Source organism: Bos indicus x Bos taurus, chromosome 3 (genome assembly GCF_003369695.1).
Source record: "Bos indicus x Bos taurus breed Angus x Brahman F1 hybrid chromosome 3, Bos_hybrid_MaternalHap_v2.0, whole genome shotgun sequence".
Taxonomy (NCBI): domain Eukaryota; kingdom Metazoa; phylum Chordata; class Mammalia; order Artiodactyla; family Bovidae; genus Bos; species Bos indicus x Bos taurus.
Genome location: NC_040078.1, coordinates 1368399 through 1384847, shown reverse-complemented (window position 1 = coordinate 1384847; position 16449 = coordinate 1368399). Strand labels below are relative to the sequence as shown.

Genomic DNA, 16449 nt, shown 5'->3' with positions numbered 1-16449 from the left:
ACCCTGCTTATTTATCTTGTATGCAAAATGCATGAGTGAGTCAGCTCTTCGCATCAGGTGGCCAAAGTATTGGAGCTTCAGCTTCTGTATCAGTCCTTCCAGTGAATACTCAGAGTTGATTTCCTTTAGGATTGACTGGTTTAATCTCCTTGCTGTCCAAGGGACTTTCAAGAGTCTTCTCCAACACCACAGTTCGAAAACATCAATTCTTCAGCACTTAGCCTTCTTTATTATCCAACTCTCACATCCATACATGACCACTGGAAAAACCATAGCTTTGACTAGACACACCTTTGTTGGCAAAGTGATGTCTCTGCTTTTTAATACTCTATCTAGGTCTGTCTTAGCTTTTCTTCTAAGAAACAAGCGTCTTTTAATTTCATGGCAGCAGTCACCATCTGCAGTGATTTTAGAGCCCAAAAATAAAGTCTCTCACTATTTCCATTGTTTCCTCATCTATTTGCCATGAAGTAATGAGACCAGATGCCATGATCTTTGTTTTTTGAATGTGGAATTTTAACCCAGCCTTTTCACTCTCCTCTTTCACCTTCATCAAGAGCCACCTGGGAAGCCTAGTTCAAAGGATGGATAGGAACAACCAAAGTAGCACGTGGTTTTAAACAAAGTCTGTTTTTCATGGATTTAAGAAATGTAATCAGAGAAAAAGTCACATTCCTATTCTTACGGTTGGAGAACTCTAAGATTAGCCAAGGATGTCAAAATAAATTACAGATCTGTGTTGTTACCTGTTCTTTTCCTCCATGGGATTTTCACACTTATAGTTATGTATTTACTGCTGTTTCTGCTGTTCAATTGCTAAGCATCTGACTAGGCAAGAATACTGGAGTGGGTTGCCATTTCTTTCTTCAGGGGATCTTCCTGGATCAGAGATTGGTAGGTAGATTCTTTACCACCGAGCCATATTCTGTATTTAGATGATTGTTTAATATTTTGTCTACTGTGGAATTGTAAGTATTCTGTGACTCAGCATTGTAGTCCCAATTCCTATTCTAGTGTCTGACAGCACTTAGTAAATACTTATTGAACGTGTTTTTACATGAGATAAATGACTGCAAAACTGTTTAAAACAAAAGACAGTTATAGAAATAAAAACCAGGATGGTAAAATAGAAAAGTTTAGTGTAATGGTAAAAGATTTAAGCTTTTATAGCTAAGCAGTTCAGGGTTGGGTTTTGTAATGATGCTGTGTTTACCGAAGAATGCCAGAGTTTTGGATTGAGCAGTGAATGAGCTGTGGCGTGGTTGTAGAAGGTAGCACAGGTTAAGGAAGAGACCAGAGCGTGAGCCTCTTAAATACTGGCTGCTTTCTGGTGTGGCAGCTTCTTAACAAACCACCACCTATGACAGATCTGTTTAACTGAGGCCCTCAGAATCCCTGCTTGAAGCATCCTGATGACGCCCTCAGCCTGCTGAGTGCTTGCTCCTTAGTGTGCCTGTGCATATCTGCTGCTGGTGCGGGAGGCGGTTGGGTATCGGGGTTCATGTACTGGTTTGTGCTGTCAGGCCTTTTCATACTGGTTTCATCTTCTTATTTAATTAGACAATTTAAATAATTATTAAATAAATCAAGGAAAAAGTTAGGTTTCTGGAAAAACTTAAGTTTCCTGTGAAAACCCAAGTTGAATGCTTTGTAAAGATTTGATAAAAGGTAATTACTAAAAATAAATACTCTTTGGTATTTGGTCATCTAAATTTTTAGTAAATGGTAGACATTCCATTTGGGGTTTGGGGGTTTATTGTATTTTTTTCTTTTTTGGTGTGTGTGTACTCAAATCCCTGTCCTGCAACCTTAGGAGGCATCATTCACATATGCCAGTCAAAATGGCTACTGTTAATAATCCACAAATAATAAATGCTGGAGAGGATGGGGAGAAAAAGGAACCCTCCTACACTGTTGGTGGGAATGTAAATTGGTGCAGCCACTATGAAGAAAAGTAGGACGATTCCTTTAAAAACTAAAAATAGGGTTACCATATGATCCTGCAATCCCATTCCTGGGCATATATCTGAAAACTTTAACTCAAAAAGATACATGCACCTCAGTATTCGTATCAGCACTGTTTACAGTAGCCAGGACATGGAAGCAACCTAAGAAGCCAAGACAGATGAATAGATAAGATGTGACATATATACACACACACACACACACACACACACACACACACACACACACAATAGAATATTACTCAGCCATAGAAGAGTGAAATAACGCCATTTGTAGCAGCATGGATGGGCCTAGATATTATCATATTTAAGTAAAATACGTCAGAGAAAGACAAATATGATATCACGTATATGTGGAAACTGAAATTCTATAGATGAACTTATTTACAAAACAGAAATAGACTCACAGACATAGAAAACAAACTTATGGTTACTAAGGGAGATGGTAAGGAAGAGATAAATTGGAAATTTGGGGTTAACATATACACACTACTACTATATAAAGCAGATTACAACAGGGACCTACTGTATAATACAGGGAACTATATTCAATATCTTTTAATAGCCTTTAGTGGAAAAGACTTCATGTTCATGATCTGAGCCACAGTCCGCTCCTGGTCTTGTTTTTGATGACTGTGTAGAGCTTCTCCATCTTTGAGCTGTTTCAAACCCTAAAAGATGATGCTGTGAAAGTGCTGCACTCAATACGTCAGCAAATTTGGAAAACTCAGCAGTGGCCACAGGACTGGAAAAGGTCAGTTTTCATTCTAATCCCTAGGAAAGGTAATGCCAAAGAATGCTCAAACTATCACACAATTGCACTCATCTCACACGCTAGTAAAGTAATGCTTAAAATTCTCCAAGTCAGGCTTCAGCAATACGTGAACCATGAACTTCCAGATGTTCAAGCTGGTCTTTGAAAAGGCAGAGGAACCAGAGATCACATTGCCAACATCCACTGGATCCTTGAAAAAGCAAGAGAGTTCCAGAAAAACATCTATTTCTGCTTTATTGACTATGCCAAAGCCTTTGACTGTGTGGATCACAATAAACTGTGGACAATTCTGAAAGAGATGGGAATACCAGACCACCTGACCAGCTTCTTGAGAAACCTGTATGCAGGTCAGGAAGCAACAGTTAAAACTGGACATGGAACAACAGACTGGTTCCAAATAGGAAAAGAAGTACGTCAAGGCTGTATATTGTCACCCTACTTATTTAACTTCTATGCAGAGTACACCATGAGAAATGCTGGGCTGGAGGAAGCACAAGCTGGAATCAAGATTGCCGGGAGAAATATCAATAACCTCAGATATGCAGATGACACCACCCTTATGGCAGAAAGTGAAGAAGAACTAAAGAGCCTCTTGATGAAAGTGAAAGAGGAGAGTGAAAAAGTCATCTTAAAGCTCAACATTCAGAAAACTAAGATCATGGCATCTGGTCCCCTCACTTCATGGCAAATAGATGGGGAAACAGTGGAAACTGCCTGACTTTATTTTGGGGAGCTCCAAAATCACTGCAGATGGTGACTGCAACCATGAAATTAAAAGACAGTTGCTCCTTGGAAGAAAAGTTATGACCAGCCTAGACAGCATATTCAAAAGCAGAGACATTACTTTGCCAACAAAGGTCCATCTAGTCAAGGCTAGGGTTTTTCCAGTAGTCATGTATGGATGTGAGAGTTGGACTGTGAAGAAAGCTGAGCACCGAAGAATTGCTGCTTTTGAACTGTGGTGTTGGAGAAGACTGTTGAAAGTCCCTTGGACTGCAAGGAGATCCATCCAGTCCACCCTAAAGAAGATCAGTCTTGGGTGTTCATTGGAGGGACTGATGTTGAAGCTGAAACTCCAATACTTTGGCCACCTGATGTGGAGAGCTGACTCATTTGAAAGACCCTGATGCTGGGAAAGATTGAGGGCAGGAGAAGGGGATGACAGAGGATAGGATGGTTGGATGGCATCACTGACACAATGGACATGGGTTTGGGTGGACTCCGGGAGTTGTTGATGGACAGGGAGGCCTGGTGTGCTGTGGTTCATGGGGTCACAAAGAGTCAGACACAACTGAGAGACTGAACTGAACTGAACTCAATGGAAAAGAATCTGAAAATATGTCTCTGAATCACTTTTCTGTACATCTGAATCACTATAAATCAACTATACTTAATAAAAGTATTTATTTTAAAAAAAGAGTATTTATTGACCTCTTCCAGTGGAAACAATTGTTACCTTACTAATCAACTCCTAAACTATGTCTTGGTGGTGGTTTGATCAAGAAGTTGTATCCGACTCTTTGGGATACCATGAACTGCAGCCTGCCAGGCTCCTTTGTCCATGGGATTTCCCAGGCATGAATACTGGAGTGGGTTGCCATTTCCTTCTCCAGGGGAATCTTCTCAACTCAAGAATCAAACCAGGTCTCCTTCATTGCAGGCAGATTCTTTACTGACTGAGCCACCAGGGAAGCCAAACTAGGTCTTAAAAAGAAAGCAATTTATAATTGATTTAATTCATGCTGAAGTGTGAATAGCAATCCCACAAACCTCCCAGAAATGGTTCTTCTTTTTAAAAAGGATATTCTTTTTAGGTTAAGCCTTAATGTGCTATTTCAGACAGAGGACCAAGTGAACATTTGAAGTGGAAGTAGCTCAGTCGTGTCCGACTCTTTGTGACCCCATGGACCATACAGTCCATGGACTTCTCCAGGCCAGAATAGTGGAGTGGGTAGCCTTTCCGTTCTCCAGGGGATCTTCCCAACCTAGGGATCGAACCTAGGTCTCCCGCATTGCAGACGGATTCTTTACCAGCTGAGCCACCAGGAACATTTGAGACTTTGTGGAAAAAGCTCTCTGTCTGTTCCCCTCTTTCATATCTAAGTATTCCATGGATAGGGGACTCTAATGGAGAAATGGTGGCCATCCCTCCCCCGATCCATCTATGAAAGGCCTGAACAACCTTCCAATATTTAAGCCTTCCGTCTAAAATGCACAAAGTACCTAGATCAAGAGTGACAGAGAGAGAGTTTTCTTCACCCTTACCACTGTGACAGAGTCAGTAGCCTGGGTAAGGTGAGGCTTCATGTCATCCTGGATAGTTGCGTCTCATGCTGCCTCTCTCTCCCTCATCCTGGGGTGAAGATGGTGAGTTGTGGAGTAAGGGGAAGGAGGTCTCACATTTCATAGTAGCCTATGTGAGTTGGAGGCTTCCCTGGTGGCTCAGAGGGTAAAGCATCTGTCTGCAATGTGGGAGACCTGGCTTCGATCCCTGGGTCAAGAAGATCCCCTGGAGAAGGAAATGGCAACCCACTCCAGTATTCTTGCCTGGAGAATCCCGTGGACAGAGGAGCCTGGTGCAGGTTACAGGCCATGGGGTCACAAAGAGTCGGACACGACTGAGCGACTTCACTTATATGAGTTGGTGAGGTATAGGCCTGCTGTGCAGAAAGACCCTGTGGAACTCTCTTGACCTGAGGGAGAGGAGGGTTGTTATACTGCCCTGCAGGTACCTTCTGGTAAACACTCCGTAGTTGCCCGTGATTGTCTCTCTGTAGCTATAAGTCATCCTTGGCTGATGGATGAAAGACCTAGTTGGCATCAGAAATATAGTTGAGTGGTATTTACCGCATACAGTAGAAAAAGGTAGATTGTGAGGTTCAGAGAGGTTCTGTGATAAATGCAGGCAGTAAATGTCAAATTTTATGAAGGCAGAAGAAGGAAAAAAACATTTATTGACTGACATCCACCAAATTCCAATCACATTCATCGCTACTTCTCATATTTTCCTGCCAAGTAGAAGCTGTATAGTCCAATACATTCTACCTTAAAAATTCATTTGTTTCATTTTCTGTTCCATAATATATTCTTGATTGTTTTAATACAAAGTATTATGAATTATTATTGAATAGAATCGATGATCTTAGAAGATACACCATGTTTGTCCCATGTCTTCATGTCTTCTCTGGCACAACCACCTCCTGCTCCAGTGCAGGGTCTAGTCTGAGAAGCACAGGGACATTTATCCTCACAGCAGCCTCGTGAAAAAGATAGTATTTTACAGATGAGGAAAGGAAGGTTCAAAGAGGGAAAGTCTCACAGGTACTACATGCCAGTGTTAAATTTCTCCCCCAAACTCCCTCTCTTACAGATTTTGTGGTTCTATAAAACAGAAAAACTAGCAATATAAATAGAGTGCTGATCTAAAAGGTAAGAGAGCTTTTTGGTTCTGTTCCTAACAAAGTTGTTGACTTGCAGGGAAATCTTTTGAATATCCCTTAGAGAAATCTTATATTTCATTTCCTCATATGCATATTGTTTCATTTCACCCTTAATGTTAGGGAAAGGTATATACATACTTTTAAGAATCAGACACTTGGCATGCTTGAAGATGAGTTCTGAATAAAAGCAATTATTAATGAAATAATAACCGTTAAGAACTCTCAAACCTAGTGCACTCTTCTGTGTGCCCACACACACTTGACTTTTAAACACAAAGTCATTGTCACCAATTATTGGTTTCCTTACTATGCTGAAAATAAACTGTTTTAGTCTGCTGCTTGATTCAGGCCCTCTGTGTCTACCAGTTCCCTAAATGTATAATTTGTACCTAGGTATTATAGTGGCCAGGTGCTCAAGTTTTAATGTCAGCAAAATCTGGTTTTAAATCCTGACTCCAAATTATTCGTGTAACATTAGGTAAAATACTTCAGCTCTAAAGCTGTCCCTCAGTTTCCTTATTTTTAAAAAGGAGTAGTAATGCCTATCTCATGGGTTTTTAGAAATCTCTCAAACTGTCTAATGATTACATTAAAATGTTGTCATAAGGTAATGCCTAAAAAATTTGGGATTGATGTTTTACCTTGTAAATTCATTTTAAATTGAATAAATATATTTTTTGTAAGTATTTTAAGTTTATAGATTCATATCCATTAAGTGAAATTTACTGGAAAACACTAAGTAATTCCACAATTTAATGACACATTTTTTGATGATAGATATTGTAAATAACAAATTGTCATACACTTTAGATTGATTTTGATGGAGGAAGGATATTTTGTGATAGGTGGCATTCATTAATCTATTTGATTAATTTGATAGTATAAAAGAAATTGTAGCTAATGAGTTTTCATACTTATGAAGATAATTTTATAGATGCTGCATTGCTTCCATATATTTGTTGGTTCCTTGTTTTAAAGTAGGACTTTCCCCTGACAGTGTATGTTAATATTTGGAAAATTCTCTATCAGCAGGCTAGCACCATCTTGACAGCCCTGTGTTCTGCTTCTACCTTGCTAATTGTTTCCTTGGGATTATTTGGATTGTGTCGAAAGCTTTTTGCAAATCCTCTTATTACTGAAGTCATTGTTGCCAGCAGGAATAAGATTAAAGGTGCTTAAGTCTGTAGAGTTGTTTCTAATTTGTACGTGTCATTTCAGTGGCATTTTAACAGAACACTGTCTCCTGTCCCTCCCCTCTCCCTCAGTACTATCTTAAGTTAGGTCCAAGAAGCCAGACCATTGGAAGAAATCTCATTTTATCCTCCTAATTATTATGCTGGCACTCAGGAGATAATTTTTCCCTTCATGCACTGCCAATTAATATGCAAATAGACTGATAAATATTTATGCAATGATTTAAATTATGCAGGGGGTGCTTTCAGTGTATTCTGTAAATGAATTGTTCGTGGACTTCAAAGTGCTGGCTGCTGTGCTAACGAGGAGAGATTTGCATAAGGCCCTAATCACGCGCATACTGATTAAGCTTCATTATGGAAACTGCCAGCTGCAATCTTTGTTTCTATTTTATTACAAAAAGGGGAACTTTTCATGCTTCAGTTGCCTTGACAATGTCAGTCCTAGCTGGTAAGAGAGACTAAAACTACTCTGAGCAACTGAAGTTTCCTTATTCAGTTGAAGATTGCTATGGTGTAACTGAAGTTGTATTTTGCTTCTCCCCCTAATCCACTTTCCACCTCCCACCCTTGTTCTCTAAAGAATATAGTGTAGATTTAGAAATAGTAGTACCTTCTTTCTCCCACACCAAACCGCTACCTGTTTCTTCCTTGCTTTGGACTGTCTGAACTTCTCGAAGATTTCACAGCGATGCTGGACTGCAGTGACTGTGTCCTAGGTGGGTGCCAGCACACTTCTTTCCTATAAGCTTTAATATGGAAATAGTGTGTGTAGGGTTGACTATGCATCAATACTTAATCGCATATGCAACCAGCTTGTGGGAGGGGGGAGAAGCGGACTGAGCTGGGAAGGAGGAGAGCATTTGCAAAGCATAAGCCTGCTTGAATTTACAGTAAGTTCCTCCCTACCACTAGCTCTTCTGGTTCAGAGGAGATTTTCAGTAAATAGTGTGGATTTAGAGTTCTACTTGAATGGAGGACATTTTTGCTTTTTGGGAATTTCTGTTGAGAGCATTTCATGTTGTTCTAAAACAACAGTCTAAATCTGAAACAAGATATAAAGTGTACCTCCATAATATGTACATATTAGTAAAAATGTTTTGCATACTGAATATGAATATCTTATCTAAAAACCAAAACCGCCTGGTGAAAAATAAGATGGAGCCGTAGTACATAGTTGTTCCCATAAATCCTAATGCAGAAGGTAGTGGGAATGGTTAACTGCAGTAGGACTGCTGATCAATTTCCAGATTTTAGAAACTGTTAACTGTTTTCAAATTTTGATTAATACTAGCCTTTTTTATTTTTAAAAATCAACTCTGTTCTTCAGGAAACAATTTTTAAGTGCTGGAAAGTGTGTTTGTAGTTTTTTCCTAAAGAACAATAAGATTTGGGGAGAGAAATGTCTGGCTTGAATATATAAACTGTCTTTGATTAAGGTTTAAAATAGACTGAAGCACTTTGGTTTTTAGATGTACTGTGACTATAGTGACCGTATTTTGGGCTGAGTTTTTTCTGTTTATATGAAGAACTGTTGAAACCTCTTTGGGTTACTCTGGTCACATCTCCAAGTGATGTTATGAACCCTGGATTATTTTTTTTTCCTGTATGTAATTTTTCCCACTTGAAAAATGGAGGCTGTCCCTAACACCATTGCAGTTGCTCATAATAAAATAAGCGATCTGAAAATGTTTGAATTTTTAGGCAGAAGGCATGGTCTAAACCCAAGATAGTAGTAATACTTACACAGCATTGATAGAACCACTATGAAAAAGGGTGAATGACTAAAATAACAAACTGATGTCAAGAATTGAGTCCAAGAGCAACCAGTAGATTGTGTTTTGGACTCACAGAGTCAGTTTAGTGTGCCTAGAGAGAAAAAAAAGCTTCAAACATAAATCAGACTTACTTGTATTTACTCTTTTATGTCTACTAAGTTGGGAACTCAAGAAAGGACAGTGCCTTTTTGAATATTTTTGGCATTATATTTTAGAATTAGAAATTCTGTTATTTTCAGTTCACAGTTAATATCATTTAAACATTTTTCCACTTCATTCCAGTGTACAACATTCATAGTTGTATAGTTAGTCAGAATTTGGTTTTATTTATTTTTGTGTATGTGTATTAAACTCTTGAGAGTTTAATAGAAAATGCATAGAAGATTCACATAGAATATCTGTGAGATAATTTTTAATTTATACATGTGGAAACCAAGATATGAATTATACAAGACCATGACTTGTTAAGAACTGTGCCTACAGCTTTGTTTTTATGGTTTGTGGGAAAAAATTGTTACCCTTCTGATGAATGTAAGCTAGTTCATTTTTTCCCATTTTGTTTTAAAATATATTATAAAGGAAGCATTGAGCAGCATGTATGCTTTATTAGTATATTCTATTAGATTTATTGTGACTTTTGTTGACGTTCATAAGATTTTGGTTAAGTCATTCAGAAAGCTGATATTTACTAAGTTGTACACCTGTTGCTTTCAAAACTTGGTATGCTTTCAGATGATATTTACATTTTTCTGGATGGGTCTGGGAAGGAAGTTAGAGAACTGCCTTCATTTATGACTGCAGACTTAACAAATTTGAACTCTGAACATGTGAAGAACAAAACAAAGATATGTTAGAACTGCTTAAGCCCTAAGGCAAGCATTGGTTTCAAAAACTGTTTTAGAAAAGCCATTGCACAGCTTCCAGATTGGAAATGAAATTTATGGGAGGATTCTTGATTCTTACCAGTTATGCCTGTGGATAAAATAACTAAGGGCAACGTGATTGGGACTACTAACGATTATTTTGATTTTCTAGTTAAACATTTAAACAGATGACAAAATGGGCTCTTGAGTCAAAAATCTGAATAAATACAGTTTAAGTATTATTCTCTACTAATGATGATAGTTAAATGGCTCTTAACCTGATGGGCAGAAAAGTTAGAACTTGCTTGATAGTAAACTTATTTGATTATAAATATGCTAAGTTTCAGCTCACAAGAGAAATAGAATGATATATAAAAGTATAGTTTAGAGGTAGGAATAAAGTGCACTTGTTCTTGTTTTCCCTCTTGCATATCTTCTAAGATAATTAATATTGCTTGATGAAAACTTATTACTGTGAAAGTGTCCATTTAGGATATCAAAGCAGTATCATTTTTAAGTGAGTATGACTGTGACTTAATTTTGTAATTATTAGCTGTAGCTGTTATGCCTTGTAGTCCGCTTCTTGTATAATTGTGTGAATTTGGTATATTTTCACTTTGATGCATGTTTAGTTTGTTTGGGGGGGCATGGAGAGTAAATATGGAGTTATTTTTCTTAGACATGTTTTCTTTTTATTCTGTTGAGTTATTGTCCAGTCTGTTATCAAGATTACCAGTAGCTTATTAGGTTATAATTAATGAATATCTTTACTTATGAAAAAAGAAACTATTTGGGAATAACATATTTTACTTTGTGAGGTATACTTCTCCCCCTCCCACCCCAATTTTGTTTCTGTAATATACTTTATGCTTCATATTATAAATCATTTTCCTCTTTTTCATATTATACTCTCATAATTTTTCAGGTTAGATTTCTGTTATCTCTGTTGGAAGAATCTTATATTTCTTTAAAAGATGATTTATTTGTGGATCATTTCAGAGTTAAGGAAATCTTAAATTTCTTTCAGATGAAATTTTATTATAGTTTGCAATGTTTTAGTTTTGACACCATCTCTCCTTGAACTTTATGGCTGTAACGTTAGTCAGTATTCTTAACCTTTTTGTTTGCCACAATTTTTGCCTATCTAACCACATCCCCAAGTTTTAAAAAATCTCCTCTAATTTATTTCAGACTCAAGAATGAACAATCCATCAGAAACCGGTAAACCATCTATGGAGAGTGGAGATAGCAACACAGGTAAGAGATGGTTCTCAGATCCAGCCTTTTACTTAAATGTAATAGGGCTAAAAGCGGTGAATAAAAACCAATGTGAGTATTGAGTTGTCAAATATAAGTTAGTATTTGCAGGAACTGGGACTGTATTTACTTAAGATTATGTAACTTCTGCAGATTGTTTAATCTTTTTCAGAGAAACTGTAGAGTAGTTGAGAGAATAATCCTGTGGGTCAGTTAGTTCTGAGTATGAATTATTAGTAGCTTACTAGCTTTGTGACTTTAGGCAGTTTCCCAATCTTTTTGAGACTTAATTTGTTCACCTATAAAATGGGGATAATAAATTTCACAGGTCATTGTGAGTACTACAGGAAATGTATTAAACATTTTGGCAGCTATACAGTAACCTTTCAGTAAAAAGTTGTTCCTGTCATGGGTATTAATCAAGATAGGAAATCTTATCCACATTTAGTATAAATTGTATTGAAATAATATTTTAATATAAGTAGATAAAAACATATCTGTTCTTAATATATCCTTTTAATTGACAATTTTTTAGAAAAAAATTTATACTTGATTAAACCCTTTATCCGGAGATAATTAATATCATAAAAATGAGGAAACTGAGACCCCCCCCCCCCTTGGGAGGAGGTGAGACTGTAAAGGATAGATTGTCTCCACAGCCCATACTCTTGACTCCTGATATCTGACTGTGTATCTTTATCTGCCAGAGATGGTACAGGGACTTCCCCAGTTTCTAGTAAAGGCATAAATTATAAATATACAACCATTTAAGAAGGGATACCCAGAAAGTAATAGTTTCACTAGGTTTTTTACTTGCACAGAGGGTTGCCTCTTTGACTTGTCATTTTTAAAATGCCTATTTTTTTTAAAAAAGCCTAACTATGGGAGATAGTAGGACTTCCCAGTTGGCATTAGTGGTTAAGAAGTGACGTGAAGTCACTCAGTCATGTCCAACTCTTTACAACCCCATGGACTGTAGCCTGCCAGGCTTCTTCATCCATTGGATTTTCCAGGCAAGAGTACTGGAGTGGGTTGCCATTTCCTTCTCCAGGGGATCTTCCTGACCCAGGGATTGAACTGGGGCTCCCGCATTGCAGGCAGACTCCTTAATGTCTGAGCCACCAGGGAACCCCACTGCCTGCCAGTGTAGGAGACTCAGGTTCAATTCCTGGATCAGGAAGATCCCCCGGAGGAGGGCATGACAACCCACTCCAGCATTTTGCCCTGGAGAATCCCGTGGACAGAGAAGCCTGGTGGGCTATGGTCCAGAGGCTCACAGAGTCAGACACGACTGAAGCAACTTAGCACACACCCACACATAGGACACAGTAAAAATGAGAGTCCCTCTTGGAAACTGTCTTTGTTTTCCACCCCTCCTAGCTACAGCACCTTTTAATTTGAAGTAGATGAGTTGAACCAGTATAGGAGCTTCCTGCCTATATTTCTTTCATTTAAAATTTTTCTATACCAGGAGATACTTGTTAATCTTTTAATCTTTAAAACATACCTGCTTCTTTATATGAAACTGAGCAGTGAAGTAGATGAGTTGAACCAGTATAGGAGCTTCCTGCCTATATTTCTTTCATTTAAAATTTTTCTGTACCTGGAGATACTTGTTAATCTTTTAATCTTTAAAACATACCTGCTTCTTTATATGAAACTGAGCAGTGAGGTTTCCTGTTGTATTTAACATGTTTCTCAAGTTACCCTGAGGCTAACCAGATAGACTGTGGTAAATACATCCCGAGAAGGGAAGGGCAGCATTCTGCTCTGTCTGAAGTGTCAACCAGTTTCCTTTGTATCTTCTGTTTGGGTTCCATCTTGCTTTTTTTTTTTTTTTGTAGCTGCAGTCCCTCTGCCAGTATTTGGCCACCTCAGTTAGGTGTGGGACTTGTTTGCAGAGAGAAATAAGGCAGTTGATACCATTAAGATGCTAGAAGAGAATGAGCAGGACACCTATGCTGAAAGAACAGATTCAAAGATGAGTCGTGTATTTCTTAAAGAAGGGAAACAGACCCAGAATGATTGGATAACACTGCGAATGTTCACTGTATGGGATTCCTTGGGAATCCATCACTGTAATAGAAGTTTCAGTAGCTACCATTTATTGAGTACCACATTTAATAAAACGCTGATGACATGTTTTTAGAAATCTTAAGCACTATATGCATTACCCGGTTTAACTTGAGTTCTTATGAGAGCCCTGCAAGTTAGGTATTATTTCAAGGGGTAGGAAATTGAGGCATAAAGCCAGCCAGGAAATAAAGGCAGGGTCAGGGTTTATACCAGACATATGTTTCATGCCCTGCATATGGTTCCTCCTGTGATTGTAGTAAAATAAAACTGAAAATTTAAGCAACACTTTGTGTATATATTTCAGGTCTAAAACCATTTATAGAGGTATGTAAGATAAATTCTAGCTGAAACATTTCCTGAAACAGTCTCATGAATTTCTTGCCCTGTTTTAAGATGGATGGAGTGCTTGGTAGACTCATTCCTACCATAGAGCTGAGCAGTATGAATTTAGATATTTTACTTTTTAATGACTCTAAAACTGATTTTGTGGGTGGTGCTTTCTTAGACTTTTTTTTATTTCCATCACCAGCAGTAATGGTTGATTTTACAAAATAGGGGAAATTTGTATTCTTTTTTCTCAAGAATTAGTGCTAATGCAATAATAATAGAAGCTGGATCAAACATGAGATGATCTTAACTCTGAAGCTTGATGACTCACACTTTCTGTATGTTGACTGAAGCATATATATTCACTTGAGGATAACCTTGAAAGTCTGTTTTTTCAATGGTGAATGTCTGTCACTGTGTTGTTAGCGTCACCCACTGATGCCAGGTAGTTAGCTCAGGAGCATAAAAATACATTTGAGTTCCAGTTTGCGTAGTAAATTACCATGTCTGATACATTGAGTTTAAAATTACAGTTTATTGGTACTTCACTGGTGTCCAGTGGTTAAGACTGCATGCTTCCACTGTAGGGGGTGTGGGTTCAATCCCTGGTTGCAGAACTAAGATCCTACATGCTGTGTGGCACAGCCAAAAAACAAAAAATAATAAAATAAAATTACAGTTTATTCCAATAATTACATGCTTATAAATTGATTTTTGTTTAAAAATATAACAAACAAGCCTGGAGATTAATTGTAAAGAATATATGGATTCTTGGATTTTGTTAGTTTGTGAATAACAAGTAAAATTTTCAGTGGAAAAGAACTCAGCATTATAATAAAACTGAAGTTTCACATTTTCTGGATTCAGAATACTTTTGTATAGATTACTACAATTTTAAACATGTCAGGAAAAAATAGTTTTTGATTTGTGACATTTTAAAAGAATGTATTATAAGAGTATTTAAGATTATGTTGAGACGGTACTTCTTTGCCTTTCTCCAGCCAAAGTGATTTATTTAGGTTGAGCAGCTAAGTCTGACAATGCACTTTTGTCAAATAGCCCTTACATGTTCACAGAAAATCTGTTGTTTAGGTTTATTAATTTATTATTAAGTATGTATATGTATATTAAGTATCCTGTATGTATAATAATAATATTATACTTGGTGTTATTAAAAGATGTTAGTACAAATAAATGAGACCGCTTCAGTCTTTGAAGAGTTAGCAACCCATTAGAGATGAGACAGATGTGCAGGTGACAGATTCAGGGTAGATTATGGTAATTCAAGAGGAGGTATAGAAAAGTGCCATGGTGATATTTCATAGGCCAGGTGGAATGAGCCACCAGAGAGAAAGAAGTTAAAGAAAAACGACTGAGAGAACTGAGGTAGGAGAAGGAGGTAGGATCAGAAGTACAGAATAGCGGGTTAACTTTGAAAATAGAAAAAGATACACCCTTTTAATATTGAGGAGAAGAAGGTAAAATCACACAGTGACGGAATATTGAGGTGGAAGGGAGATGGAAAATGAGGAATAATTTACATTAGATTTCTCCATTTTTCTCATTTTTCATCTGAGAGGATGAAAAAATTTCATTTTCATCTGAGAGGAAGACAGGGATAAGAGTAATAATAATGGCAGCATTTACCGTTGGTTGAATTCTTAGTATATGTGCATGGCTAGCTGCTTTATTGTATATACTTTATATAATAATTAATAAAAGTAAGTAGTATTATGCCTATTTTACAGATAAGGGAAATACATTCAGAACTATTTAGTAATTTTTGATTGCAAAGATCTTGAGCCTTTTATTATCTCATACTGCCTCAAAGATTTTGAATGAGATAGATTTGAGGGCACCCTGCTCCAGTACTCTTGCCTGGAGAATCCCATGGATGGAGGAGCCTGGTGGGCTGCAGTCCATGGGGTCACTAAGAGTCGGACACAACTGAGCGACTTCCCTTTCACTTTTCACTTTCATGCTTTGGAGAAGGAAATGGCAACCCACTCCAGTGTTCCTGCCTGGAGAATCCCAGGGACGGGGGAGCCTGGTGTGCTGCGGTCTATGGGGTCGCACAGAGTCGGACACGACTGAAGCAACTTAGCAGCAGCAGCAGTGAATTTTGACATAGTTACCTTTAAGGGATTGATTAAAAAAATATTAATAAGCTTCTTGAGGTCAAATTAAAGAGAGTAGATGTATGGCTTAATCTAGCCAACAGGAGTATATGACCTTCCATAGCCTAGCTCAAGAAGTCCAAGATCAGAAGTGAAGAAAATGTAAGATTGTTTTTTCCAAATAATATCATTTCAATAAAGTACCCATCTGGATAAGAGGGAGTAGTAATGATATTTCCTATAACACAGCTTTCTGTACCAGGATGCTGGAAAGGATGCTTCCTCTAGGGGAAACAGTAACTACTTCTTTCTCCAAGCCTTTGGTAACCTCCAATCTGTTTTCTGTCTCTGAATTTGCCTATTCTAGATACTTTACTTAAGTGGAATTATGCAATATGTTCTTTTGTGTCTGATTTATTTCACTTAGTATATTTTCAAGTTCCTCTGTGTTGTACAGTATATAGTTGTATGTTTACATCACATTTTGTTTACCCATTCATCTGTTTATGGATGCTGGGGTTGTTTCCATTGTGAATTGTGCACCAGTGTACGTAGTTCTTTGGAATATATAACTAATTGTGAAATTGCTGGGTAAAGCAGCATGATTTTATTATGGCTTTGGAGGTCAGAAGTCCTAAGCTGCATTCCTTCCAGAAGCT

General features: G+C 37.6%; 1 protein-coding gene across 4 annotated transcripts in view; it reads left to right on the top strand.

Moving 5' to 3' along the window:
* POU2F1 (POU class 2 homeobox 1) overlaps positions 1-16449 on the top strand; it is a 215385-nt gene that overhangs the window by 107139 nt on the left and 91797 nt on the right. For 2 of the 4 annotated variants that reach the window (XM_027526583.1, XM_027526572.1), the window contains exon 2: positions 11205-11270. In XM_027526583.1, coding sequence (XP_027382384.1) covers positions 11205-11270 — 66 coding nt within the window. Of the gene's footprint in view, positions 1-6057; positions 6169-7616; positions 8092-11204; positions 11271-16449 lie in introns of those variants that run through there. The other 2 variants (XM_027526599.1, XM_027526592.1) reach the window with 2 other exon arrangements.